Source organism: Crinia signifera, chromosome 1 (genome assembly GCF_055691185.1).
Source record: "Crinia signifera chromosome 1, ASM5569118v1, whole genome shotgun sequence".
NCBI classification, from domain to species: Eukaryota; Metazoa; Chordata; class Amphibia; order Anura; family Myobatrachidae; genus Crinia; species Crinia signifera.
In genome coordinates this window covers 140996865-141024016 of record NC_139217.1, presented here as the reverse complement: position 1 = coordinate 141024016, position 27152 = coordinate 140996865, and the positions used below count along the sequence as shown (strand labels likewise).

General features: G+C 43.3%; 1 protein-coding gene across 4 annotated transcripts in view; it reads left to right on the top strand.

The window, feature by feature from the left end:
• Positions 1 to 27152, top strand: part of ADAD1 (adenosine deaminase domain containing 1) — a 94621-nt gene that overhangs the window by 3011 nt on the left and 64458 nt on the right. For all 4 annotated transcript variants that reach the window (XM_083174413.1, XM_083174399.1, XM_083174392.1 and 1 more), the window contains exons 2-4: positions 2143 to 2316; positions 5125 to 5313; positions 17587 to 17739. In XM_083174413.1, coding sequence (XP_083030539.1) covers positions 2148 to 2316; positions 5125 to 5313; positions 17587 to 17739 — 511 coding nt within the window. In that variant the 5' untranslated portion in view covers positions 2143 to 2147. The remainder of the gene's footprint in view (positions 1 to 2142; positions 2317 to 5124; positions 5314 to 17586; positions 17740 to 27152) is intronic.

Sequence of the window (27152 nt, the reverse complement as noted above, 5' to 3'; positions counted from 1 at the left end):
AGGTCTGCATCAACTGGGTCGACAAACATTGGGTCGACAGGCAGCAAGGTGGGCAAGGGTGACAGTCAAAAGGTTGACATGGGGTTTTTCCCTTTTTTTGGCCCGAATGTCGACAGTCGATATGGACACAGTTTGAAGTGCACTACATCCCCTTGCATCGCTCACTATGCTTCGGGCACGGTGCCTTGCTACGCTCAGCACACTATTTTATTCTCCCACCATGCCCTAGTGGATGGTAGGGCATGAAATACCGCCTGTCGGCTCAAAAAAACAGTGAAAAACCCCATGTCGACCTAGCACATGTTGACATAATGCTTGTGTCAACCTAATGACCTGCCGATCTAAACCCATGTCGACCTAGTGGTGTCGATCCAATGCTTGTCAACCTAGTTGTAGTAGACCTAATGAGCGTATCCCAGTGGCAAGGGTTTAAAGATGCCCAGGAATTGCCTGCAAGTCAAAGTACAGTAAATGGGGTGTGTCCATGTGATAACCTGCCCGTATTCTAAGGCACTTGATTTAGGTTCTTCTGAGGTATGTACAATTACAAATGGAAAGCTGTCTCAGCACTGACCTTTACACCTGTATTCTAAAAGTATCTCTATTATCCGCTTTTTCAATTATGACGCAAGACTCAAAGCATGTACATTTATGTTCTTTCTAAACACATAATAAAAAACGGAATAAAATACAATATAAAGAATTACAATAAAAATAGCTTATAAAGCTGCCATCCCTACTCTTTAAAAGAAAGGAAAAAACAATGTTTGTGCAGTAGCAGCAAGATTTATGCAAAAACGATTTGGTCAGTAGCATATAACAGTATATAGTATAGAACAGTGGTAGCCAACCCTAGCCCTCCAGAGCTACCAACAGTTCACATTTTCCAGACAACCTAGCAGCTGCACTCATTAATCACTGACACATTTTAAAAGATACACAGATGGAGTTAATTAGCTCACTTGTGATTCTGTGAGGAGACCTGCAAAACATGCACTGTTGGTAGCTCTCGAGGACTAGGGTTGGCTACCCCAGGTATAGAGGTAGTACTATATTTACTGGTAATACTTGGTTCATTCCATATGAGGTGGTATTCAGTAAATATAGAGAGCAGATTCAAAATACCAACTGGAGTTGGTTGCCTTTCAGTAGGTTATAATTATAGAGCGCCACCTGGCTAGGATGGCATCTGTGGCTGGGATGCGAGTTCAGCTTTCCTCACAAGTCGACTGGAATGGAGCTTCAGCGTCTGCAGGCTGGATATATTAGTGGCTGCCATCCATCTAGTTGAAAGATGCGGCGTACGTAAGCTCAACTGCGGTTTCGACTGTCTGTCTGCTGGGCCAGTGTGTAAACTGGGCTGGCTCTCCTTTAGCAGGGTGGGGGGGGGGGGGGGGGGGGGGGGGGGCGGCGGGCGGCGGCGGCGGCATCTGCAGGCTGAGTAACTTCTAACTTCTGTCTGTAGCGGGGGTGTTTACGGAACGGAACCCAGCTGGGAGGTAAAGTGTACAACTTGCTGCAGCCGGTCAGACCGGAAACCAGAGGGCGTTGATGCGTTTCGTCTCCAAGCAACGGAAGCTTTTTCAACATCTCTGGTTTAGGTTGCACTTTTTAAAAGGGTCTCAATAGCTCATTATGTAAATCACCTGTTAAGTTCAATTAATTCATTAGTTATACATTGTCTATTAATGTCTGCATTTAGATCCCACTGCTACCATTAATGAGTGATTATTGTTTTTCCTTGCATGTCATACCACTTTCTTACAGATCTCCAGGTTCTGAGTCATTAGACCTGTATTTGCTTCTTTGTACCCTCAATGATTAGAAATTACCACTAATAGTTTGCACTATAGAATATCCATGATGCTGCATGTGCACAAAAGAGGCTTTACTGCACAGTAGGCACAAACTGAATTAGTGCCAGGCAAAGCTATACACTGTGCATGTGCTGCATCAAAAATACTGATTATTGAAGGAGGGTTTAAGCAGTTTATCGGCTAATGCTTCTGCAGCGGACCTTTATACACACCTTTACCATCGTTGTCCTCTTCAACTAGAATCAAGTGATCAGTCCATGGATTGTTCAGGTGTGTGCCCATGTTTACTCATTAGAGGTTGTTAATGATTATTTTTATTTTGCAGACAAAATGGCGGGCCTTGGTTGCTGGAATCAAACCTCTAAGGTGCCCAGTTTTGCTCAGATGCTTAAAAAAAATTTACATCTTCAAGTGCCATGTCCTGCTGTAAGCAAGGCATCCACACCTTCGCTGTGTAGTGATACACTGGATGGGACTTCCAAAGTGACTCCAGTTACAGGTTAGCACTCTTAATTTGTAATCTAGCAATTTATACTATCCTCATGGTCTAACATAATAAATATCATATATCTCTAATCATCTAATCTTTAGTACAATGGGACTGAGGCACTCAGACAATAATGAAAATAATAATGACTGTATTGAAAAGAAACGGCCACCCCTTGCCATGGGATAAGGCACGCCTCATTCCCGGCAATAGGTGTCCACGGTGGCTAGCATGCCAGATCCAGCGTCTGGCAGTGCGCCATCAACTACGGTGCTGACCCCATCTGTATTAGCGGCAGTGATTTCGGAGTCCACCCCTGTCCTCGGCACAATACACAGCAGAGGTTACAAATCAATCCAGCATGTATAAATGTGCTGTGATTTGGATACTCACTAAGGATGCCAGCTTCCGCGGGTGGGGAGCAGTGACCAGCCAACAGTCTTTTCAGGGAAATCGCCTGGCCGTGAAAATCCTGGTTTGGTCAGTGTACATAGCATTTTTCGGTACTTGTGAGTTATCCGGGCTGCCGATTTTGTCCTTAAGTTTAGTTAACTTAAGGACACCCGACCGACGCGATGCCCGCGATTTAGCCCAAATCGGGGGCATCGCGTCGGTCGTGGCCGTTATAAGGGGCCGCGACGCGATGCCCGCGATTTCCCATAGACAGTAATGTTAAAAGACACGATGGACCCGATATCCCATTGACAGTAATGTTAAAAGACGCGATGGACCCGATTTCCCATAGACAGCAATGTTAAAATAAAATGACAATCCATCGTGTCTTTTAACATTACTGTCTATGGGAAATCGCGGGCATCGCGTCGCGGCTCCTTATAACGGCCACGACCGACGCGATGCCCACGATTTCGGGCGCGATTAAAAAAAATCGGCAGCCCGGATAACTCACAAGTACCCATTTTTCAAGTGCAGGACCATCTCTTCCACCTGTTCAAGTCCAGTCCGACAACGGGATTGCGAGGGGTGCACCAAAAGTCTGGCCACTTCATCTCTCGCCCATATTGGTAATTTTCATCCCTGGAGTCCCTAAACTAATCCCTGTGAATCCTTTATGGCCCCTGAAGAGTTTCCATCTTATAATGTGAGACTGATTCTTGTGTACCATTCTTCCTTCTCATGCCTCAGTTATGTCCACAAAAATTAGCTGGTCCGTGGCTGGGGGCAGGGTAAAGGAGAACAGGGACCAAGGCATCCTGGGATATAACAGTTTGGTGCCTGGTATGGTCTGACCACCTGCACCCTAAGGTAATCCCTGTGGACCCTATGGACTTTGAAGAAAAAGTGTGTCTACCATATCCTTTTTTTATTATACTGCCAATGAAATCCCTTTCTCTGATTGTATGGGAGACTAAACGCCTTCACTGCACTGCTCTGTTTTGTTCTGTATTGTTGCATGTTCTGAAACTAGAAAGGCAATCGTTTTGTAGATCTTTCACGGTTTGGAAGAATTATGATTTGGTACCATTGCAGGGAATTCCCCTCAGGATTTAGCACCAGCTTTCCTCAGAACCTACTAAACAGTCTTGGCTCCCATAGGGGGTTATGTTTTGGTCTTTTCAATGTACAGTACTTTCAAAAGGAGGAGTTCTTGAGCAGGGGCATGCAAAGAAGTGGCAACTCGGTAACCCCCCTGCACCGCTGACTTTTCATTGTCAGAGCGGTTTCACACTCAGCAGGAGGGCACAGGTTTGGAGACTTTATGCTCCAGCTAGGCTTAGCGGCCCCTGACAGTCAGCAGGAGTCTACACGTGGAGGGACCTTTGACAGGGAGGCACACTCAGATACTGGCTGTAGCTCTCCTCCTGCAGCGTGAGTTGCGGTTGGCAGGCATGTTAGCACTGATTTGAGGTTTGGGGGTGGGATTAGGTGAGGAAGCAGGATCGGGTCCTCCTAGACTCTTCTGTTAGAGGATGGACAGGTGAGAGATTCAGGACGGCTGGGGCAGGTGAGTAGCTGGGTGGACGGGTTTCTGATACAAAGAATCATGGCAGAGGCAGCACGGACGGGACTCTAGCACTCAGCATTAGAGGCCCCATCCACTGACTACAGGTGACAAACCAGGCAGGCAGGGGGGCTGGAGTGGTCTTTGGAGTCCAGCCATCACACAATTATGTATTTTGTGGTCTCTGGTTTTCATTTAAATTCAAGATTCAGTCATTCCGTCTTTTGGCGGGTATTAAACATCGGGCAAATTTTTCGACAGGTGAAAAATCTGTTTGCACATTTTTTGGGGTGCCGAATATTGAACTCTCCCTATTTGACACCAGTGCCAATTTATTTTGCCGGGGGGGGGCAAATCATCGGCAAAAACCGCATGGTGCTGTCAAATTGTGGCAGATTCTTATTTTGGTGAATTCATGCCCATTTTCACCCATCCCTATTCGGAAAAACAAAGTAAGAAAACAGAATTGGGCGAAAATGTCTGATCTTACACTAATTTTCAAATTTATTGCAGATTTTTTTTTGCCTGCCCAGGATTTAATATCCCCCTTTTCTCTTTGCAACATGGTAAATGGAGAAAGGGTTTGCAGGGTATAGAAGCTTAGTTGTCCAAAATTAACTTAAGTGCCCAGCTCTTCCACCCTCAGCACAAAATAAAGTTGGCAGTGTCCCTCCGATTTATTGGAAAAAATGGATTTAATGTCAGAATTACATTGGTGTAAAAGTTAGCCATAAATGTATTATGCTCTACAGTCAGGGTAGAAAGTAATTAAACATCACAGGATTTCATCAATTAGTTTCATGATTTTTGTTGAATGTAGAAATACTGTATTGAAAAAAGCATATTTCCATTTTCTCCAGGTGTCTTTCCAGAACCATATTTATCCAAAGTAGTTTTTCCTGCACCAACAAATTCTTTACCAATAAAAAAAGTCCCAAGGGAGTTCATTGTGAAATACAGGCGTGGTGAGCTGAATCCAGTTTCTGCGTTACATCAGTTTGTGCAAATGCAGCGTATGGAACTTGATCTGAAAGAGACTGTAACTACAGGTAAGATTAAACCGGCAATGAAAAAAATCTGGCTATTAGACATGTTATTTATTCATATGCATAGCTTCATTAGTAGGTAAATAGTTGAATACTGCATGTTAGACTGTAATTTGCTTTTTATGTCACCTTTTTTCCCCCCAGTAATTGTATTAGTAAAGCCAATACAAGAAAAGGACAATTTTATAATCAGAAGTATTAGTCTGGGAGCATGATCAATCTCAGTTCTCAAGTTTAATAATAATCTTGTCTTCCATAATAACCCTTTTTTTCTGTAATAAGGAAATAAATGTAAAACAATAAATTGGTTGTAGCAAGAGTGCTGTTCCCCTTTGTTGAAGTGTGTTTTGTTATTCTCGGTCACGATTTTAATGGTTTGTACACACGGTGAGATTTGGCATGAGATTTTGACTATATAGTCAAAATCGCATGTAGATTGCGTGCAGATCGCACAGGTGTTTTTTAACCTTGCTCCCACACAGCACAAATCGAAGCCAGGTAGGGCTGCATTGACTATATAGTACAGATCTGTCTTTTGGCTTGCCGTTCAATTCGATCCCAATGAGATCCAATCACATCGGGATGAAATAGCATGGCAGTCGACCGTGTGTACACACCAAAAGTCTTGTTACTTTGCTGTTAACATTCAATCACAGAGATATTGGTGGAATTCACTTTCTATACTAGGCTGGAAACTTCTTTGTTTTCTGCACACAACAGAACAAGGTTTCCTCCGCATTTGATACAACCCACTGTTTCAGGTCTTTATATGACCTAAAGATTTGCACAGGTTTCCTCATAAAATAGAGGTAAAGCATGTTTATGGCTGCACATTAGCAATTGTGATTTTACTAAGCAGTAACCTTTCCAGTGAAGTGTCTCCCGATATAAAAAGTTATTTAGCAAATGTGATCAAACTTGGAGCATGGGACATACTGTGGCCTGGTGCATCCGCTGCATTTTTTTTCATGGCTGGATCTCGTGAAATTTTGGGATACTTTCAAACCACTTTGTGGAAACCAATTTTGTATGCTGGTTGAAATAGCCAGGGTACAGAACACCGCAAACTAATATGGAAGTCAGATTATTTATTTAACTCAAAGTATACTTTATTATGCAAACTGGCTGCGCCATTCTCTGACGCTACTCAACTATTAATAAGTAAATGTCCAGAAATATGATCAATAAATAATATTTATGTTACTAGATGAATAAACTGCATTAATGGTTAAACAATGTATGATGAAAACAATATTGCAATCATTACATTTTGAATACCACCATCCTCAATGCAAATGTTTAAGCTCCATGTTATGTGACTAAAAGGACAGCAGCCATTTTCCTTAACTAACAATAGGTCATCGCACGGAAGCGGCCATTTTGGGGTAGACCATACACAGCACTCTGTCGGCCATCTTGCCTAACAAACTGACAATAGGTCACCGCCTAACCTCATGGTTGCAAAAAGAAACCATATCACACTGACCTTCCATACAATGATATTCTTCAGCACAATATAACATTCTATGATAACACTGAACTGGCTGCACATCCAACCTTTACAATCCTTTACTTTTCTCTCTCAGGTTCAGCAACCATGTTAAGCCTACAACATATACATCTGTTATTGAGCTTTAATGTATTCACTAAATATTGTGCCCCTAAATGGCACTATGCAATCCAGGCCTTGCTATACAAAAATCCATTCCATTTGCTTTAATATCTATAATCACATAGGGCTGAAACAACGGATACTAACTCATTGCAATGCACACTGTTTCTAAAACCCAACTATCTGCCATCTTCCTCAAACTCACTTAGCTAAACATTATGCATTAATTCACAAACTGCTACTCTTCACATAACCATTGTAACACTATAAAGTGATAATACATTTACAGTTCATGTCACAGATCTTACCTACACTCAGGCCTAACCATGAACACAATGGGATACCATTATGCAACAGAGGGAAGTCTAGGCCCAAACCCATTACATCATGGGAACAAAGATCTTTAGGCTGCAGTTTGAACACATGGAAATAAATAAGATAATATTCAATAATAAAACCCTGCTAGGTTCCTAGTGATTACCATTGTAAAAAGCACACTATTTCTATAGAATCACTGGAAATTCGTTCACAGGCTAAATTCTTGCAAAACACCAAGCGGCAACTCTGCTCACAGTCTGCACTTATTACAGAGTGTGTCCACCATAATTATCAGGCTAACCATAGCAAATTATCTTATCCATGGCTAACCATTATTGAAGCTAAATTACATCTTTCCTTTATCTCTCTGGTAACACTTCATAGTACAATGCTCCTATGTAAAGCCATATGCTATATCTTAACCCCTTCCCGACATTTGACGTATATATACGTCATGGCCGGGAAGTACTTCCCGACACATGACGTATATATACGTCATGACTTCTAACTGTCACTGCGTCTAGAGACGCAGTGACAGAGGGACGATGTCTGCTGTCCCTGACAGCAGACATGTCCCTGCATGCCCAGGGGGGGCTGCGATGCCGCCCCCCCGTCGGCGATCGCTGTGATTGGCTGTTCAGTGTGAACAGCCATTCACAGCGTTTTCTGTGTCACCGGCGAATAACGTTCGCCGGTGACACAGGGATCGGAGGTGATTGGTGCTGTAAAGTACAGCACCAATCACCGCGGGGTGTAAGGGTGACACTGGTGTCACCCCACCTCACCCCGCCCGCCCCCAAAGGCCGTGATTGGTCCGTCGGTCCGACGGACCAATCACAGCCATGGAGGGGGGTTTAAACTAACGGTGTCTGCACTGCAGACGCCATTCCGGTCTGGAATTGCGTGCAGTGCGGTCACCGTACCCAGCTGCCGTGATATACTGACCAGAACCCCTCTAAATACTTACCTGATCACTGCCTGGATCTTGCTTATTCTTGTGACATCCTGTGACATCCTGTGCTGTGTTGTGCGAGTTATTAGATAGAGGGAGATAGAGGGAGATAGAGGCCTAGTGACAGAGAGTGCTATATTTTGTGCTGCTGCAGTGTGATAGAGCTATAGATAGAGAGATAGTGACAGATTGTGCTATATATTTTTTATATAACTGACTGCTGCCCCCCCTTTTGTGCTGATCAGTATAAATTAACTGATCAGCAACTTTTTGGGGGCGCAGGGTTTTTTTTTAGATATATATACCTGTCAGTGCTGCTGCTGCAGTGTCATAGAGTGAGAGATAGAGAGATAGAGACAGAGAGTGATAGAGACTGCTATATTTTGTGTCTGCTGCCCCCCTTTTGTGCACCCCCAGCAACTTTTTGGGGGTGCAGGGGTTATTTTTCATATATATAACTGTCAGTGCTGCTGCTGCAGTGTCATAGAGTGATAGATAGTGAGAGATAGTGTCAGAGTGATAGAGAGTGCTAAATTTTGTGTCTGCTGCCCCCCGCCTTTTGTGCTGATCACTATATCTGAGGTGATCAGCAACTTTTTGGGGGTGCAGAGGTTTTTTTTTTTTTTTATATATATACCTGCCAGTTGCACTGTCAGTTGCACCAAAGGTTGTGAACCTGCTGCCCCTCACTGGTAATCAGTGTCGCATCACTGATCACCTTTTTTTTTTTTTTGTGGGTGCTGTGGGGTCTTTTTTTAATTTTTTTTTTACACACACTGTGATTTTGTGGGTGTCCTGTGGCCACTGTGCGCTGATCAGTGACGTACATCACTGATCATCTTTTTCGGCACAGGGTTGATCTATTTTTTTTTTTTGATCAAATTCCTGTTGCCTTTGAGCGCTGTTCAGTGACGGACGTTACTGACCAACATCTGTGCTCAATTTTTGGCGCAGGACCTTTTTTTTTTTTTTTTTAACCCCTTCAATTTTTTTTTTTTGTATAAAGTATTTTGTTTTTTTCTGCACTACATACACACTACACACTACATACCCCCCGGGTTGAAATAAAGTTTGTACCCCCCCCTACACTATACACGTGTTGAAACATTTCACTACCAGTAACACAAAAATAAAAATGGCATCCCAAATGTCATCCCAGTCATCCAGAAGAATGTATTCAGCGGAGGAGGCATATGCCATGCTTGCCTCTGACTCTGACACAGCCAGTGATGCAAGCGGGGAATTTGAAGGATTCGTCTTAAGCTCCTCTTCCTCCTCTGGTGATGAGGGACCCCCTCAAAGACGCCCCCGTAGAGCAGCTGAGACCCACCCCCCAATAATTGATCTCGTATGGACCCCACCACCAGACAATTTTGAGCCCCAGGTTCCTGAGTTTTTGGCCATGCCAGGAATCCAATTTGATTCCACAGGTCTCAGAGAAATTGACTTTTTCAAATTATTTTTCTCTGATGATTTTATAAATTTAATGGTGGACCAAACTAATTTATATGCCCAGCAGTTTATTGCTCAAAACCCCACGTCATCATTTGCTAGGTGGACCCCTGTAGATGCAGTAGAGATGATGACGTTTTGGGGTCTGGTGTTTCATATGGGCATAGTAAAAAAGCCAGAAATTAGGCAATATTGGAGTACAGATGTTCTGTACAGCACCCCATTTTACCGTATGGCCATGCCCCGGGCTCGATTTGAGACGATCCTTAAATTTTTGCATTACAACGATAATGCACAGTGCCCACCCAGAGATGATCCCACCTTTGACCGGCTATTCAAAGTCAGGCCGGTCATTGATCATTTCAGTGCCAAATTTGCAGAGATGTACATCCCAGATAAATTCATTTGCATAGACGAGTCCCTTATACATTTTAAAGGAAGGGTTAAATTCCGCCAGTACCTTCCCAGTAAGAGGGCAAGGTATGGCATAAAAATGTATAAGCTGTGTGAAAGCACCTCAGGGTACACCCACATGTTTAGGGTATATGAAGGGAAGGATTCAAGAATTGAACCGCCAGAATGCCCCCCCCCTCCCTCGTAGGTGTTAGTGGAAAAATTGTCTGGGATTTAGTGCACCCCTTCCTGGATAAAGGTTATCACCTCTATGTGGATAACTTTTACACTAGCATCCCCCTGTTTAAGGCCCTTGGTTCAAGAGGTACAGCAGCTTGCGGTACTGTGCGCAAGAACCAAAGAGGCCTCCCAAAAACGCACATTGCCCAAGTAATGAGAAGGGGTGAAAGCAGGGGAATATGCACCGAAAATATGTTGTTGGTCAAATATAAGGACAAGAGGGATGTCCTTATACTGACAACAATTCACGGAGACAGTACCACCTACCACCTCCGTCCCTGTACGAGGTACCAGTACCCACACCTCAAAACCTAATTGTATCCTGGATTACAATAGGTACATGGGCGGAGTGGATCTTTCAGATCAGGTACTGAAGCCGTACAGTGCCCTGCGGAAAACAAAAATCTGGTACAAGAAGCTGGCCGTGTATATCATCCAGATGGCACTGTATAACGCTTACGTGCTATTCCGTTCTACCGGCCAGAGGGGGACATTTATGCACTTTCAAGAGGAAGTCATAAAGGGCCTAGTATTTGGGAACCAGCAGGCAGAGGGCCCCAGTACTTCTAGTACTGGCCCCCGTATTGTACCAGGGCAGCATTTTCCGAACGAAATCCCCTCCACTGCAAGAAAGGGCAGGACACAAAAAAGGTGCAAAGTTTGCTATAAAAAGGGAATAAAAAAGGAAACTATTTTCCACTGTGAAACTTGCCCCGACAAACCCGGCCTATGTATAAAGGAGTGTTTTAAAATATACCACACATCTATGGATTATTAGGTTCACCATTTCACCGTGCTTCGGGGGTCTTGCTAATGCCACATAGCACCCACCAACATTCCACCAGAATCTGAGCTGCAAAATCCAAAAATCACTCCTTCCCGTCCTGCCATGCACCCAACTGGTATTTTTTGGTCACATATGAGGCATTGCCATACTCGGGAGAAATTGGGGCACAGATTTTGGGGTGCTTTTTCTCCTTCATACCTTCTGAAAATGAAAAATTTTGAGCCAGAACTGCATTTTTGTGTAAAAAATGTAATTTTTCATTTTCACTGCCCAGTTGTATCAAAATTGGTGAAACCCCTGGGGGTTTGAAATGTACACTATACCCCTAGATGAATTCCCTGAGGGGTGTAGTTTGCAAAATGGGGTCACTTGTGGGGTGGTTCCACTGTATTGGTGCTTTGGGGGTCTTGCTAATGCGACATAGCACCCACCAACATTCCACCACCAAAAATCACTCCTTCCCTTCTGAGTCCTGCCATGCACCCAACTGGTATTTTTTGGTCACATATGAGGCATTGCCATACTCGGGAGAAATTGGGGCACAGATTTTGGGGTGCTTTTTCTCCTTCATACCTTATGAAAATGAAAAATTTTGAGCCAGAACTGCATTTTTGTGTAAAAAATGTAATTTTTCATTTTCACTGCCCAGTTGTATCAAAATTGGTGAAACCCCTGGGGGTTTGAAATGTACACTATACCCCTAGATGAATTCCCTGAGGGGTGTAGTTTGCAAAATGGGGTCACTTGTGGGGGGGTTCCACTGTATTGGTGCTTGGGGGGTCTTGCTAATGCAACATAGCACCCACCAACATTCCACCAGAATCTGAGCTGCAAAATCCAAAAATCACTCCTTCCTTTCTGAGTCCTGCCATGCACCCAAATGGTATTTTTTGGTCACATGTGAGGCATTGCCGTACTCCGGAGAAATTGGGGCACAGATTTTGGGGTGCTTTGTCTCCTTCATTCCTTGTGAAAATGAAAAATTGAGCCAGAACTGCATTTTTGTGTAAAAATTTTAATTTTTCATTTTCACTGCCCAGTTGTACCACAATTGGTGAAACCCCTGGGGGTTTGAAATGTACACTATACCCCTAGATGAATTCCCTGAGGGGTGTAGTTTGCAAAATGGGGTCACTTGTGGGGGGGTTCCTAAATTTTAGCATCTTATGGTGCCTAGAAACCTACATGGTGCCTAAAAAATAATCTCATAAAAAGGAGGCTCCAAAATCAAGTAGGTGCTCCTTCTATTATGAAGCCTGTGGTTTGGTCAACGTGCACACTAGGGCCACATATAGGATATTTATGAAAACAAAAGAATTGGGGGAATCAATTTTTAGTCACATTTCTCTAGTAAAATGTACTGTGTTCCTTAGAAAAATGTATTAAAATTGCAAATCTGCAAAAAAAATGAAATTTTGAAATTTCACCTACACTTTGTTTTAATTCCTGTGAAACACCTAAAGGGTTAACAAACTTCCAAAATGCTGTTTTGAATACTGTGAGGGGTGCAGTTTTTGAAATGGTATCATTTATGGGGGTGTCTCACATACAAGTCCCTCAAAGTCACATCAGAACTGAACTGGTCCCTAAAAAAATCAGTGTTTGAAATTTTCTTGAAAATTTGAGAATTTGCTATTCATATTGTAAGCCTCCTAGTGTCCAAAAAAATTAAAAGGAAGTTGAAATAATGATGGAAACATAAAGTAGACATATGGTCTATGTTAGTTATTAACTATTTTGAGTGGTATGATTATTTGTCTCACAAGCAGAAAATTTAACATTTTGCAAATTGCTAAATTTTCCATTTTTTTTTTTACGACATTTTGGTATTTTTCACAAAAAAACACAGACTGTATCGACCCAAATTTACCACTAATTTGAAGTACAATGTGTCACGAAAAAACAATCTCAAAATCACTGGGATAAGTAAAAGCAAAAAAAAGTTATCCCCACTTAAGTGATACATGTCAGATTTGAAAAAAAGGGCTCTGTCAGGAACGCAAAAACTGGCTCTGTCAGGAAGGGGTTAAAGTCCTGGTACACAATTCAATCAAATATATTTATCAGGTATTCATGTCTCATCCAGGCATATCTTGTTCCATCTTCCGGAGTAGGTCAGCGCACACATACACTGACTGTGTTTCAACCTTGTGTTTTAAACAGATGTGTGGTGGAGGAGTGGAGGGGAAGTTATATCCTGTCCAATTGTCTTAGTAGCACCATTCTCCTAAACAGGTTTTTATAGCCACACCCCTTACCACTGGATCTGAGATATCCTGTAATAAACTAATAATGGCTATAAAATGTGTCTGCAATGTGATATAACATTCTAATAACGGTCATCTGATAGCTAATCATGTGCATTTAGAGACTAAACATCGATGGTATGAGAATTAATATACTACGTTGCCCTGGGTGCATTTGGACTTTGACACTAAGGATTGAATGTCTGCTGACATTTAACCCTTTTGAGTGGCAACATCTGTGAAAGATGTGCAAAAAATGCCAGCGTTGCTCACATTTGTTAGATAAATAAAAATAAAAATGTTGTGTACAAAAAAAGATTATATTTCCTATACAGGTTGAGTATGCCTTATCCAAAATGCTAGGTGCCAGAAGAATTATGGATAACGGATTATTCCCTATTTTGGATTATTTTTGAGTGCCAGTTACATGTTATTTCCCTAGTAGTGCCAGCTACAGATGTACCCAGTAGGTTTTTATAGTTATATTATATAATATGTACATGTACATTTTGGAGACTGCTTTTCGTAATAATTTGGATAAGGGATACTCAACCTGTATAAGGTAAACAGTGCAGGTCATTATGACAAATAAAAATGTTTGCTTGCCAATTTTCACACGTATTTTGACAAATTCACTTTTTTACTCAAGATAATTCACACTTTTCTAATAAACAGGCAGAGGATGATGTTGTGCAGCACAGATTTAGGTATATTCAATGCTGCTTTGGTGAGCAGTGCCTATTACTTACCGTCATACGCCTTCACCTGCTGTTTCTAATAACCAAAATGGAAATGGCAAGTACACCCGTGAAAACAGCGAGGCTTGCTGCATTAGGTTTGGGGGAATCCTAGCCGTCCTCTGATGGTGGTGATTTGTCCGGAACATAGAATAGGGCGAGGGGGTTAGACGCGAGGATGGTTTGTTTATTGTGACCCTCGCTGAAAACCAGCCCATACAAACCACCTTGCCGGACGCATTGATTATACCCTATGGTGTAATAGTTAGTATTACTGCCTTCCTGTATTAGCGTAGTTTTCCTCCCACAATCCAATAATTTACTGGTAGGTCAATGATCTCCCCTTAATTTCCACTGTACGTACGACGATTGAAATTTCCATTGGAGCAGGGTTTCGTAAATCATTTATAGATGCACAAATTGAGTCCACTCCAATATGAAATATTTTCCATTAGAGCTAGGTCTATAATTAAAATATTTATGCTGTTGTAAAGGAAGAACAAAATAGAAGTCTATCTTGTGTACAGTGCAGCCCAGAATCAAATCAAATGCATTAGCATAGTTTCACAAGTAGGTGGTGCATACCAAGACATCGGTAGTGCCTTTGTTCTGAGTAGCTAGCTTCCCTCCTGTTGAGGCAAAGGTGCAACATTCTAGAAGTACCCACGCATTTAGATTCCTACCACCTGTAGGGCAAGTAGGAGTCACCTTTCAGTCCCTATCTGCTTCAATAGCTACGCTAGTGGCTGATGGGCATGGTGTTGTGTCTTTGACAGTGTCTGGCAGATTGACCTTCAGTTCTGCTACCTATAGAAAAGGGTTTGTCTCTGGTGCCGCACATTGCAATGGGCCCATACCTAAAATGGTGATGTCCATTGCCTCATGCTTCACTTCTTTGCATCTTTCCTTCTGGAGGCCTAGCATGGCCCTCAGGTTTCGTTCCTGGTGAGCCGACACGGGTTCTAGGTAGGCTTTGGGTCTCTTTCTTTAGGTTTGATCCTTTTTGTCCAAAGTTGGACAGAATAGTCCCTACGATGACCCTCGGGCAGCTTTCCTTCCTTCTGTTGCAACCCCACAGTCCAGAGGGATGCCAATATATCTAAAGTTCATTCCTTTTCTCAATTTTTGTTTCGATGTTGGGAACCCTGGTCCACAAGGTGGTGGACAATCAAGCCACATTCGGGAGCAGATCTCCAGACCTGGGGAATTGGAAAGTGGCAGACAGGAACCATTACAGATGACTGGGTCAGAGGTACCATTTTCCAGGAATACACTCTGACTTTTTTTTAATTATAGAATATATAGAGCAACCTTCGATATAAAGGTTTCTGCCGGAGTATGTTACCAGCACTGGCTGAGGTTAAAGTGCTTGAGCATCACTTCCAATTTCTGGCATTGTCACTTTGACGGTCCACGGTTATGTGTATTTTCATGCGGCTTTGTCACGTCTCAGATATGAACCTACTGTAGCTGAGTGTCCTACTTATCCTGGCTCAGTTACTTATCTTCTTGGGGTACACATCTGTCCCACGGTAGTTCTTTGCTTTCTCAAACAGATGATCAATGGGAAGTATTCCTCCTTGACTGTGTTTCAGTAGATGAACTCTGGAATCCTGCAAGGCTCCTGATTTAACATTGGGTGTTTTTTCTCCTGGCTAAGAGCCTACAGGTGATGTCCCCAAATGGGTTCAGTATACTCTTATGTATAGTTACTGTGCTTTCTAGTTCCAATTTAACATCGCTGATATCTTCAGACAATAAATTTGGTGGTGCAGCATTTCCCAAAAAACTGACTGGAGCGTGCAGGAGATGCTTGCGGTGGCCCGCAAAATTGCTGGACACTTTTGCCATTCTGCCACTGGAGGCTGGAGCAGCAGAAAAAACTCCTCAACCTGCCCTTCCATCGCCTCCAAACAAGAGGTGATGCGCTGGAACTCCACCCTCTATATGCTGCAGAGGATGGAGGAGCAGCTAAAGGCCTTTCAAGCCTACACGCCCACCTACAATCTAGGCAGAGGAGCGGGGATGCACCTGACAAGCGCTGTGGAGGTTGATTTCAGTGTACAAGGTTTTCCAGCCATTTGAACTTGCCACACGTGAAGTCAGCTCCGACACTGCCAGCTTGAGTCAGGAGATTCCCCTGATCAGGCTGTTTCAGAAGCAGCTGGAGTAACTGAAGGAGGAGCTAAAGCAATGCCATTCCGCAAAGCGTGTAGCTCTTGTGGATGAAGCCCTCCATACACTTTGCCAGGATACAACGTGGTTAGTCAGAGAAATACATTCTGGCCACCGTGCTCGATCCTCGGTTTAAAGCGTATGTTGTGTCTTTGTTTCTGTCAGACACAAGTCTACAAAGGAGCAAAGACCTGCTGGTCAGGACCTGTGGCTGCAAAGAAACAGCTGATATTTCCGACACAACCCGCTGGCGGGTATGCAGGGCAGGCAGGAGGGAGTTTGTTCCGGACTATTGCTGCATTGGATGCTGTCACCATTGAAAAAATGGTGGAGGATTACTTTGGTGACAGCATCCAAGTAGACATGTCACAGTCCATACCTCTACTGGCAGGAAAAAAAGAGGCAGTTTGGAGGCCCCTGTACAAGCAATTGCCTCCAGAGACTACAGAGGTACCTGTGATTGTGGAGTCCAGCGGGGATGAATTGATCTGTGTTGATGAGGCACACTGAAGGGAGTTGAGGAATCGGAACATAAGGAAGACATCTTGTCTCTATAGAGCCAACTTTGTACAGGGAGAGGTGACTTGCTTCTTGTTTTTTGTGGGGTCCAAACAAACCAGTCATTTCAGCCACAGTTGTAGGGCAGAATATATCCTGGCACCAAATGTTATGACCATGTGCTTGAATTTCCTATCTCTTCCCTCTTGTATTATACACCATATACCCCAGACCTGGCTCTCGGCGATAGTGTTCCCGCAAATAAAGCACAAGATGTGTGAGACTTGTTTTGAACCACCAGAAGCTTCAGTGTAGATCTTCATACAGCATGTAGAAGACCTACCTGCTTCATACTGGTCCAGTTTCTTCACCATGTGGTTTGACAACTTGCAACTTTGCATATACTCTTAATACTTTTATAGCTATGGGGAGTGACAGTTACGTGTGGTACAGCAACACAGGTATAGTTGAATGAGGTCTTTCACACCTAGCTGCTGCCTTGCGCACAAAGGTTTTCTAGGTATCGAAATGGAATTTCTTTTTGGGCTGTTGTGTTATTTCGTACACATTGTAATCATTTAATTCAGGATGGAAAAGGTTAATAAAGCCCTCAGTTGCAAAGGGGATACTATCACAACTGGAACTGTCTTGGGTGTCAGCAGATGCTGTTTTAAAGTTGATCTATACAACTTCTTAATAATAAAACAAAATTATTAAGTTGTCCAATGAGCAGCAGGCCGCAAAGGACATTTTAAAGTTTATGGTTAAAATTAAAACCTTATTTGTATTGCTTTGCCAAAGTTTAACCTAAGTTTTATACATATTGAACTTCCATTGTGATCATACCTATTTTCTTATGTCTTTAGGAAACGTATTTGGTGCATACTTTGCGTTTTGTGCAGTCGTTGATGGAATTGAGTACAAAACTGGAATGGGACAGAATAAAAAAGAAGCAAAAGCAAATGCGTCAAAACTTGCACTAGATGAGCTTCTTCAATATGAGGACTCCGAACACCAAGGTACTAACCAGAGATACTTCTACTTTCTTAGGAGAGACTCATGAATTGATTTATGCACAATAAGTGGAAATCAAACCAGTTTGATATTTCTGGAGCAAAATGCCTCTAGATTTAATCTGTTTGTAGTGTTGTATAAGCACCTTTCATGGCTTGATTCTCCATTCTATTTATGCTATATTTAGATCAAGAATGCCCAACATTTTTATATATTTTCCAACTTTTGACATTTAACCTCAAAATGTGGTTTTATTTGCTCTTGGAGAGCCTGCAGAAATAATGGTCCACTTGAAGATGCTGTTGAAACAAGTTTTATTTTAGGCAATCCGAAATATATATGGTTTCTGTACTTGTGTTAATTGCTTTGCTTACAAATTCATTGTTAAAGTGAATAAATGGAAATTGGAGCACTACCATTGCATCCTAGACACTGTAAGCATAATAAAAAAACATTTAATACCAATAACATAAACATATATGAAAAAACAAAAATTTACAAATAACATTCGTAAATAAATATCAATAGTTCTACTGTGCATATATAGAATAAAAAAGCCTCATTAGGTTAAAAGTCAATGCCGGTTTCATTTGATGGAGGATGAAAACCCAACAGTGTATCAGAATTAGAGGGCTCCAGTAAATAAAACAAGGTAAGAGATGCCTGTTCATCTCAAACGCAGCTGGTACTTACCAAAGCTTCGGGTATTGGGGATGTCATGCAGAGGATATCGTCCACAGCTCGTGACTCCTGGCTAGATTCTGCTTGACGTTAAATCGGCTAGTGCTCTGTCTGTGTGGAGCAATACTGGTTAACCCCTTGTAAGCTGTTAAGTACAGTACTGGCCAAAAGTCCATGGTGGAAAATAGGCCTAGACAGTAGTGCACAAGAGTGGCAACAAGTGGTATAGTTGTATCCTCAACCCGTTTCTCTGCAACTTGCAGCTTTTTAAAAAGGCAAATCACACAAAATGGTCATAAAAGGTGTTTATTCTGTTCTCAAGGCCCCATACACTATGCAATTTGGTCCCGATTCCAATGGAACGGGCTGTGAAATCGGACCAAATCGCATGTGTATGACATCCAATCCGATGCGCGGTCCCATGCATATCGGAGTCTGAGGTGGGATGGGCTGCACATAAGCTAAATCTTATGTGCAGCGGGGGGACGCAGAGAGGCGGGCAGGCTATACTGCGAGCCGACTCAAAAAGGCGGGCGTGGGGGGTGCGGCTGGCGACCAAATTAGGACACTGATTGGCTGACAGAGCAATCAGTGACTTCACATTCCTTTGTATGGGGTTTTTTTGTGTGCAGCTCAGCTCCTGTTGGGAGAGTAATTGCTGATTGTATCTGCCGAGATTGTATCTGTCTTGAAAAAGTTCCCTGTACACAAAGGGTTACGAAACGCGTTGACGCAAAATCTTGCTTCATGGTGGTTCTCCTGTCTGTTGGAACAAGCTCTGCTGCATTACACTATACACAGAGCATCTACCCTGAAGTGCTTCTGAGCACCGGGCACAAGCGACTTCAGAGAGACTCATTGCCCGGTCCCTGGAACGTGAGCGTGGCGGCTCATAGAAACAAGCTCATAAACCGAAGGTATTTACCGGCTTTCCACCACCACACACCCTCTTTTCTACTAGAAAGGAATCTAGGACGCGAGGGCATGAGTATAGATTAGAAGAAAAAAGATTTCATTCAGCTAGTAGAAAGAATTTCTTTACGGTCAGAACAATCAAACTCTGGAACTCTCTTCCCAGAGAGGTGGTAACGGCTGGCTCATTAAATGTGTTCAAGGCAAAGTTGGACAAACATTTACTGGAGAAAAACATCCATGGGTACAAATAAGAAATATAAATTGTCTGTAAAATACCAGAACCTACCAAATCAGCAATGGATATCTACACCAGGTTGAACTAGATGGACGCAAGTCTTTTTTCAGCCTTACCTACTATGTAACCACAAACAGCCGACGGACCAAACTCCTTATCCCGCTCACCCAGGACTGGACTCAACTTTTAGTAAGTGAGCACATTGACCACAACTGACATTTTTAGGGTGGACACAAGGTCCATGTTCTGATTCACATACTGCAACTCAGCCCCTTTCAAAATACAGAATATCTGCGTGTTTTGCTCACATGCTAAGAAGGACGGGCTGTCTGCGCTTCATCTAAACTATATATTTGGACTTACATATATTTTTATCTATTTGCCGCAAATTAAAGCACTTATACCAGTGCATAATTAACAACAGGAGACCTCCATTGCATTTCCCTTCCTATATTTAATAATCATCCAGATATTTACATAATTTATTGGCTGTTACATTTACTGTATTTTATACTTTATGCAACTTTTTAAATAATATGTATTGTAATTTTTTGTTCATTTTTATTATAAAATTGCTACATTTATAGCAGTGTGTCCGAACTCCTTTCTTCTCGGCAGATACAATCAGCAATTACTCTCCCAACAGCGCATTAACATCCAATTGTATTTGTTCTGTCTTCCTTCTTTGTAAGTCCAGGTTAACTCACTGGATGGATGCAGTAGTTGGTTAGAGGATTTACGAATAATTCAGAATTACTTTCTGGTGTATCTAATTATATATTTGACATTTCATTGAGCGCCGGGTTCTCTGTAACCTGGTGGAGATTATTCTTCATCAAGAATTACACTGCCTTTTTTCAGCTCCGCTCCTGGCATACCCTGCACGGTTCACCATGAACCCCCCTGCCCGGCTCCCCCTGGGGAGTTGCATGTGAAAAAATTTAGCACATGCAAAACTTGGCACATTAAGTGCCTAATAGTGTGTAAGCCCTGCCTTACACTTGTTTGCTTGATTTTATTTTTATGTTTTTTTAGTCCAAATCAGTCTTGAAAACTTAGGAGGTATTCAATCCCGGATCAAGACTGTCGGTCCGTCCCGACAGCCGTGACCCTGGCCTCTTTTCATTTTGCTCGGCCGCATATTGCCAGGCGGGATAAAATTTCCCTCTGCCGATCAGTGAAAATGGGGCGTGTCCACGTAAACGGCCATGGTTTGACAAGTTCCTGCCGTGATCACTACAATTCATGCCCGTTCTAGGCAAACTGGGCCCGACCTTTAAAGAGAGGTCGGGCCCGGTTTGCCTAGGGCCGGCTTCAGTCGTTCTGACTCTTTAATGCTGTCGGGCAAGACCGCATTGAATAGGTACCCGCAGCTATTTCCCCTGTTGGAAATAGCAACAGGGATTCAATACCCCCAAAGGCTTTTAACCCACAGTTGTCTTTTATGAGGCATTTTAGCTTGTTCTGTTTTTTAGTTTTTTCATTTTGCAGTTTTAAACCTGAGAAGATGTCATGATGTACAATAATAACATAAAAAATATATTCAGCTAGTCTTAAGGCCCTTCCAACAGATGGGAGAACGTTTCTGCTTATGCAATTCTTGTTCCTCCTACTCTTCCCAACCACAGCACGGCAGAAACTGCTGCAGCAGCCAGAGCAGGTCCCCAACTATCCACCTACCCTACCTAACAGCATGTAATGAAGATCCCAAAACCCTCAATGAATCAGCAAACAATCAAGAGAAAAAAATAACTGACTGGGGATCGATCTCACATGGATTTCACAATAGCTACAGTGTTTTGATTCACAGACCACTCTGCCTATGAGTCGCTTCTTAATTTCAGTTTGTCAAAAGTTTTGTCAAGTAAAAATGTTTTTCATTTAATGGACCCTTATAGGCATTTTAAGGGTCCACTTAAGGGAGTCTGTTTATTGTATTGTATTAGGAAAGTCCAAAGCTTTCCAACAACATCAGAATGCATGAAAACAACAAATAGCATGGATACTTATGACAGCACCCTGAAGGGCTTGTCTGATTTAAACCCATCTTCGAACTTAGGTCATCCCTTTAAGATAAGGTAGTGTGTGAATACTGTGTATTCACCGATATTTTACATCAATGGTTTAGCAATATTTATAGCTACCGAAGAACCAAGGTGTTCAACTAAATAACAGTAATCCGATATCTAGAAGGTCTATATCCGTGGTCTCCAACCTGTAGCTCGCGAGCTACCAGTAGCTCACTGTCATAATTTAAGTAGCTCGTCTAGCTGCAGCACTGCTGAGACTTAGGTCGCTGTGGTATCTGAAGCTTCATTGCTTTCTGGAGCAGATGTCCTTGGCATTCACCTCTGCTCCCGTGGGTTCCCACTGCCACCTGCAGACATCTGCTGAGACTCCCTACTCACTGGTCACTTACAGTAAATGGCAGTTCCTTGGCTGTAGCTGTGGTAGTCTGGTCTCTTCAACATGGTTACCCCCATCTTGCCGATGCCAGCATAACCGCTGGTCCCGTCTCTAACTATGTTGGTGGGTACACATATTGGGCCCAACTCAGACTTGATCGCAGGGCAGATTCTCAAAATGGTCAAAACTATGTGCATTGTAGATGGGGCAGATGTAACGTGCAGGGTGTGCTCAAACTGAAATCTAAATTGTAGTGTAAATAATGCAGCCAGTATTTACTCTGCACAGAAACCATGTAACCCAACAAAAATCTAACTCTGCACATTTTACATCTGACCCACCTGCAGTGCACAAAGTTTGCCCATTTAGAGAACAAATTTGTCCTGCGATCGTGTTTAAATTAGGCCTATTGTATAGTGTGTGCCAAGCCTTACGCTTCTGCAGCTGGTTGGGTAGACTGATTTGCTCTTTAATTCTGATCCTTTTACAGCCCTTTAGTTAAGTTTATATCTGTACTGTTTATTTTCACATTGCAGCAGGTGCTTAATTATTTGGGCACATTTAAGCAGTGAGTTGCAGATAAACTGGGGGAGTTCAGGGATGATATTTCCATATTCATCATTTATAGACGTGGAACAGGCAGTGGCTTCCATACTGGCATTGGCGATTGAACTGTCCCCAATTACAGTTCTATTTGAGGGGGCTAGCATGATTTGCCAACATGGATGGAGGACTGTATCATAACCTGAAATTTGATGAAATACTGGAGCACCAGGTAGAATTCAACTGTTGAATCTCCAGAATAGTCATGTCCTGGCTTCCTCCAGTTGTCACTTGTCTCCTTATGCGCCATGCAATGTCAGGAAATAAATACAGATGACCGTCGGAGGTCAGATAAGTATACACCCCACAGCTTGACCCTAACACTACGTGCTAGTACACCTGTACCCCTCTACCTAACCTTTATTCCCCTCTACTAAGTTCCTAACTACCTCCCTGCAGTGTAACCTTAACCTCTCCCACCTAAGTCCCCCATAGTGCTTAAACCAATAGGCATGCTGCATATACTTTTAATCCGCAGAAGCTGCTTGTGCATCCTATTCATTCATTTTGCGAATAAAGCGTTTAAATGGAAAAAGTATGCAAATGTCCTCTCTGCTACCAAGTTGCACGGCTCTTACATTCTATGTTTAACGCAACTTGTATCACACAGAGGATATTGTATGATGACCGATCTCTAAAAGCCAATTTTACAGGTCTCCTTACTATCAGAAATGAATTAATTAGCTCCACCTGTGGATCTTTTAAAATGTCAACTAGTAATGATTACAACTGTGAACCAAGTAGGTGGTCCTTGAGGACTGAGTTTGTGAAACATTTGTCTAGTCCGTGGCTTTTAGTTTATCTTCCATCACAATGTCTATTATTCTGTATTTTCTCTTATGATCCTCTCTCTGTGTTTTGGGCTTTTTAATTTATATGCTGCTTTAACATCACTGGAGCCTCTGCTTATGATGCATGGGCATGTTTGAGGAGCTGCTATGCAGCCCTTGTAGATTTAAGTTTAACTTTTATTTTTGTGCTTTTTTTTTTAATTATATTTTTAGGTCTGTGTTCTGCTTGTATAAGTGCATATATTCAGAGCCAGCCTTATCCAATTTGATGCCCTAGGCAAGATTTTTGTTGGTGCCCCATAGCAGATGATGCCACCACCAAACTTAAACATAAACCAGTATGTTAGACACCAAAAATAACATACTGGTTTAGGACAGCCCTCCATCTTGCTTTTTCCCAGGCAGCCCATCTTGCTCTCCTGCACAGCCAGCCACAAAACCCAGTCAGGGCCCGCAGCCGCACAGGTACCCCGCCCGGTGCCGTTCAGGCCTGCACGCTAACACTGCTGGATCAGAGCAGAGGTATAACTTTGTGGGCCCCATAGCAGAATCTTTTCACTACTGGGAAATTGAGTTAACATGCCGATACTTGGGATCATGGCATCAGGATGCCAACATTAAAGTCCTGACTGCCAACATTACCTCCAGCCAGAATCCTGGCACACAGGGTTTATTCACAACCCCCACAGTGAGGAATAGAACTTTGTGGTGAGCAAAGCAAGCCAATGTGCCGGCACTTCGGTATGTTCACCCTTGCCGGCATTCTGGCGGCCAGGATCTTGCTGTTGGGATTGTGACTGCAGGATTCCGGCTGCCATCAAATCATACTGACCCCACTACAATGCCCCTTAGGAGGATAGGAGATAGTTGACGGACAAAGAGGGTGTCAGGAGTAGAGGGAGAGAAAGGGATGAGAGGGGGAGAGAGTGAGAAGGAATCGGGGACAGAGGGAGGGTTTCAGAGGCAGTAGGGAGGAGTAAGAGAGAAAGTGCCTGGGAGGGAGAGAAATGAGGGAACAAGAGAGGGTGTCAGTGTGAGAGTGTGTCAAGGAGAGATTAAAAAAAGTGTCACTGTGAGAGAGTATCAGGGAGCGAGAGACAGACAGACGGATGAGGCTATGGCCAAAAGGACGGTTGGACAAAGCACCATATGGGAACATAGAAGGATGGGTGGCGGTGAAGGGGAATAGATGGATGGATGGGTGTGGGTGAGGGGAGTGTAGATGGACAAAGAGATGGGCCGAGAATCAAATGGAGGCATAGACTTACAGACAGGTGGACAAAGCACCATATGGGGGCATAGACGGATGGGTGTGGGGGGCAAAGATGGATAGGTGAAGGTATAGACGGTGACTGTAGGGGAGGAGCATAGATGACTATTTTGCAGAGAATCATATGGGGGCATAGATGGATACAGCGCTGAGGTCATGGGTTTGGTCCCCACCATGGCTCTAACTGTGCAGAATTTGTATATTCCCCGTGCTTGCATGGATTTACTCCGGGTACTCCGGTTTCCTCCCACAACCCAAAAATATACAGGTAGCTTAATTGGCTTCCAACAAAAATTAACCGTAGATTGTCTGTGTGCGTGTACATGTGGTAGAGAATATAGAGCGTAAGCTCCACTGAGGCAGGGACTGATGTTCAAATATTCTCTCTGTAAAGCGCTGCGGAATATGTGTGCTCTATATAAGAAACTGTTATTAATAATAAATAATAATAATAATAATACAGAGATAGTTTGGAATACAAAATCAGCCCAGAAAATTTCCTGGTGGCATGACAACACACACATAGCACTGTACACACAATTTAATGTATCACTGAGGCCCCAGCACAATAACAAAACGTATACACACACACTAGTATATGCAAAACATTCAGTAATGATGTTACCAGGCAGAGGGCAGATGGGTTCAAATTCTCCTACCGGATACTCCCATACTGACCGCACCATCCCTGCCACAGCTGTGCACAGGGGCGCAGATTTAATTTTTTTTTCCGGGTACTCTCCAAACATTCTAAACACAAGTGTTGCCTACAGTATGTACAACACTTAGACCATACTCTATACTTGAAAACTTATCCCAATAGTCGTTTTAAATGTTTAAAAGAGGCGCACATCTATTGAATATAGTATTTTCTGAGAAAAATGTCTAACATACTGTACAGTATTGTAAAGTAGTTCTTGTGCTATAGTGCATTCCATTGGAGACTTCACGCACGTGCACAATGCAGATTCTTTTGCTATAGCATTGCATTAGACATCTGACGCATGCGCAGCAGTGATTTTAAAGAAACATCTGGTGGATGATCACCGGTATTACAGTCATCGTGTAACTCCATACGCCATGCCGTGAGACTTATTGCGCTGCAGGTAGCGACTAGGCACGCTGTGACAAGTTGTCAGGACAGATGCCATAGGCAGCATAGATGAGGGTGTCTCTCTAGATAGATGGATAGATATAGAGATATATAATTTTTTTTTTTTTTTTTTATCCCATACTTTTATTAATATTAAGCATACAATGAGGAAGGCAGAAGTAGGGACCAGACAGAGCATTTATGAGAGCATAAATGACAATGGAGAGGGTCCGAAAACAGGGAGAGACGTCAATCATGAAAATTGAATGCAAACATTAAAGGGCTTTAACATTAACCCCTTCCCGACATTTGACGTACATGTACGTCATGGTCGGGAAGTACTTCCCGACATTTGACGTACATGTACGTCATGGCTTTAAACTGTCACTGCGTCTATAGACGCAGTGACAGTTAGGTGATGTCTGCTGTCCCTGACAGCAGACATCCCCCCTCGCCGCCCAGGGGGGGCAGGGGTGCCCCCCCCCGGTCGGCGATCGCTGTGATTGGCTGTTCAAATCTGAACAGCCATTCACAGCGTTTCCTGTGTTACCGGCGGCTAAGCCGCTCGGTAACACAGGGATCGGTGGTGATCGGTGCTGTCAAGTACAGCACCGATCACCACCGATGTGCAGCCCCCCCCCCTCGCACCCGCCGGGCACTCACCCGGCAGCAGCAGCAGCTCCCCCGGCTCCCCCGGCAGTGTCAGGAGCGCACGCAGCGCTGCCCTCCTCCCCCCTCCCCCCCGCAGCAGCAGCAGCAGCATCAAGCTGCAAAAAAAGTTAAATATTAGTAAAATTAAAAATATATGTACTGAATATATATATATATATATATATATATATATATATATATATATATATATATATATATATATATATATATATATATATACACACACACACACACACACACACACACACACACACACACACACACACACACACACACACACACACACATATAGAAAGATATTCCCGACATATGACGTATATATACGTCATGGTCGGGAGGTACTTCCCGACCGAAGTCGTACATATACGTCATGGTTTTAAACTGTCACCGCGTCTATAGACGCGGTGACAGTTTGGAGATGTCTGCTGTCCCTGACAGCAGACATCCCCCCTCGCGGCGATCGCTGCGATTGGCTGTTCAAATGTGAACAGCCAATTGCAGCGTTTTCTGTGTTACCGGCGGCTAAGCCGCTCGGTAACACAGTGATCGGTGGTGATCGGTGCTGTTAAGTACAGCACCGATCACCACCGATCGCCAGCCCCCCCCATCCCACCCGGCAGCCCCCCCTCCCTCCCACCCACCCGGCTGCCGCAGCGCCAGCACCCCTCCCAACCCCCCACCAGCCGCAGCGCCAGCCCCCCTCCCAAAGCTGGTGACCAAAATGGGGTCACATGTGGGGGGGTTCCACTGTA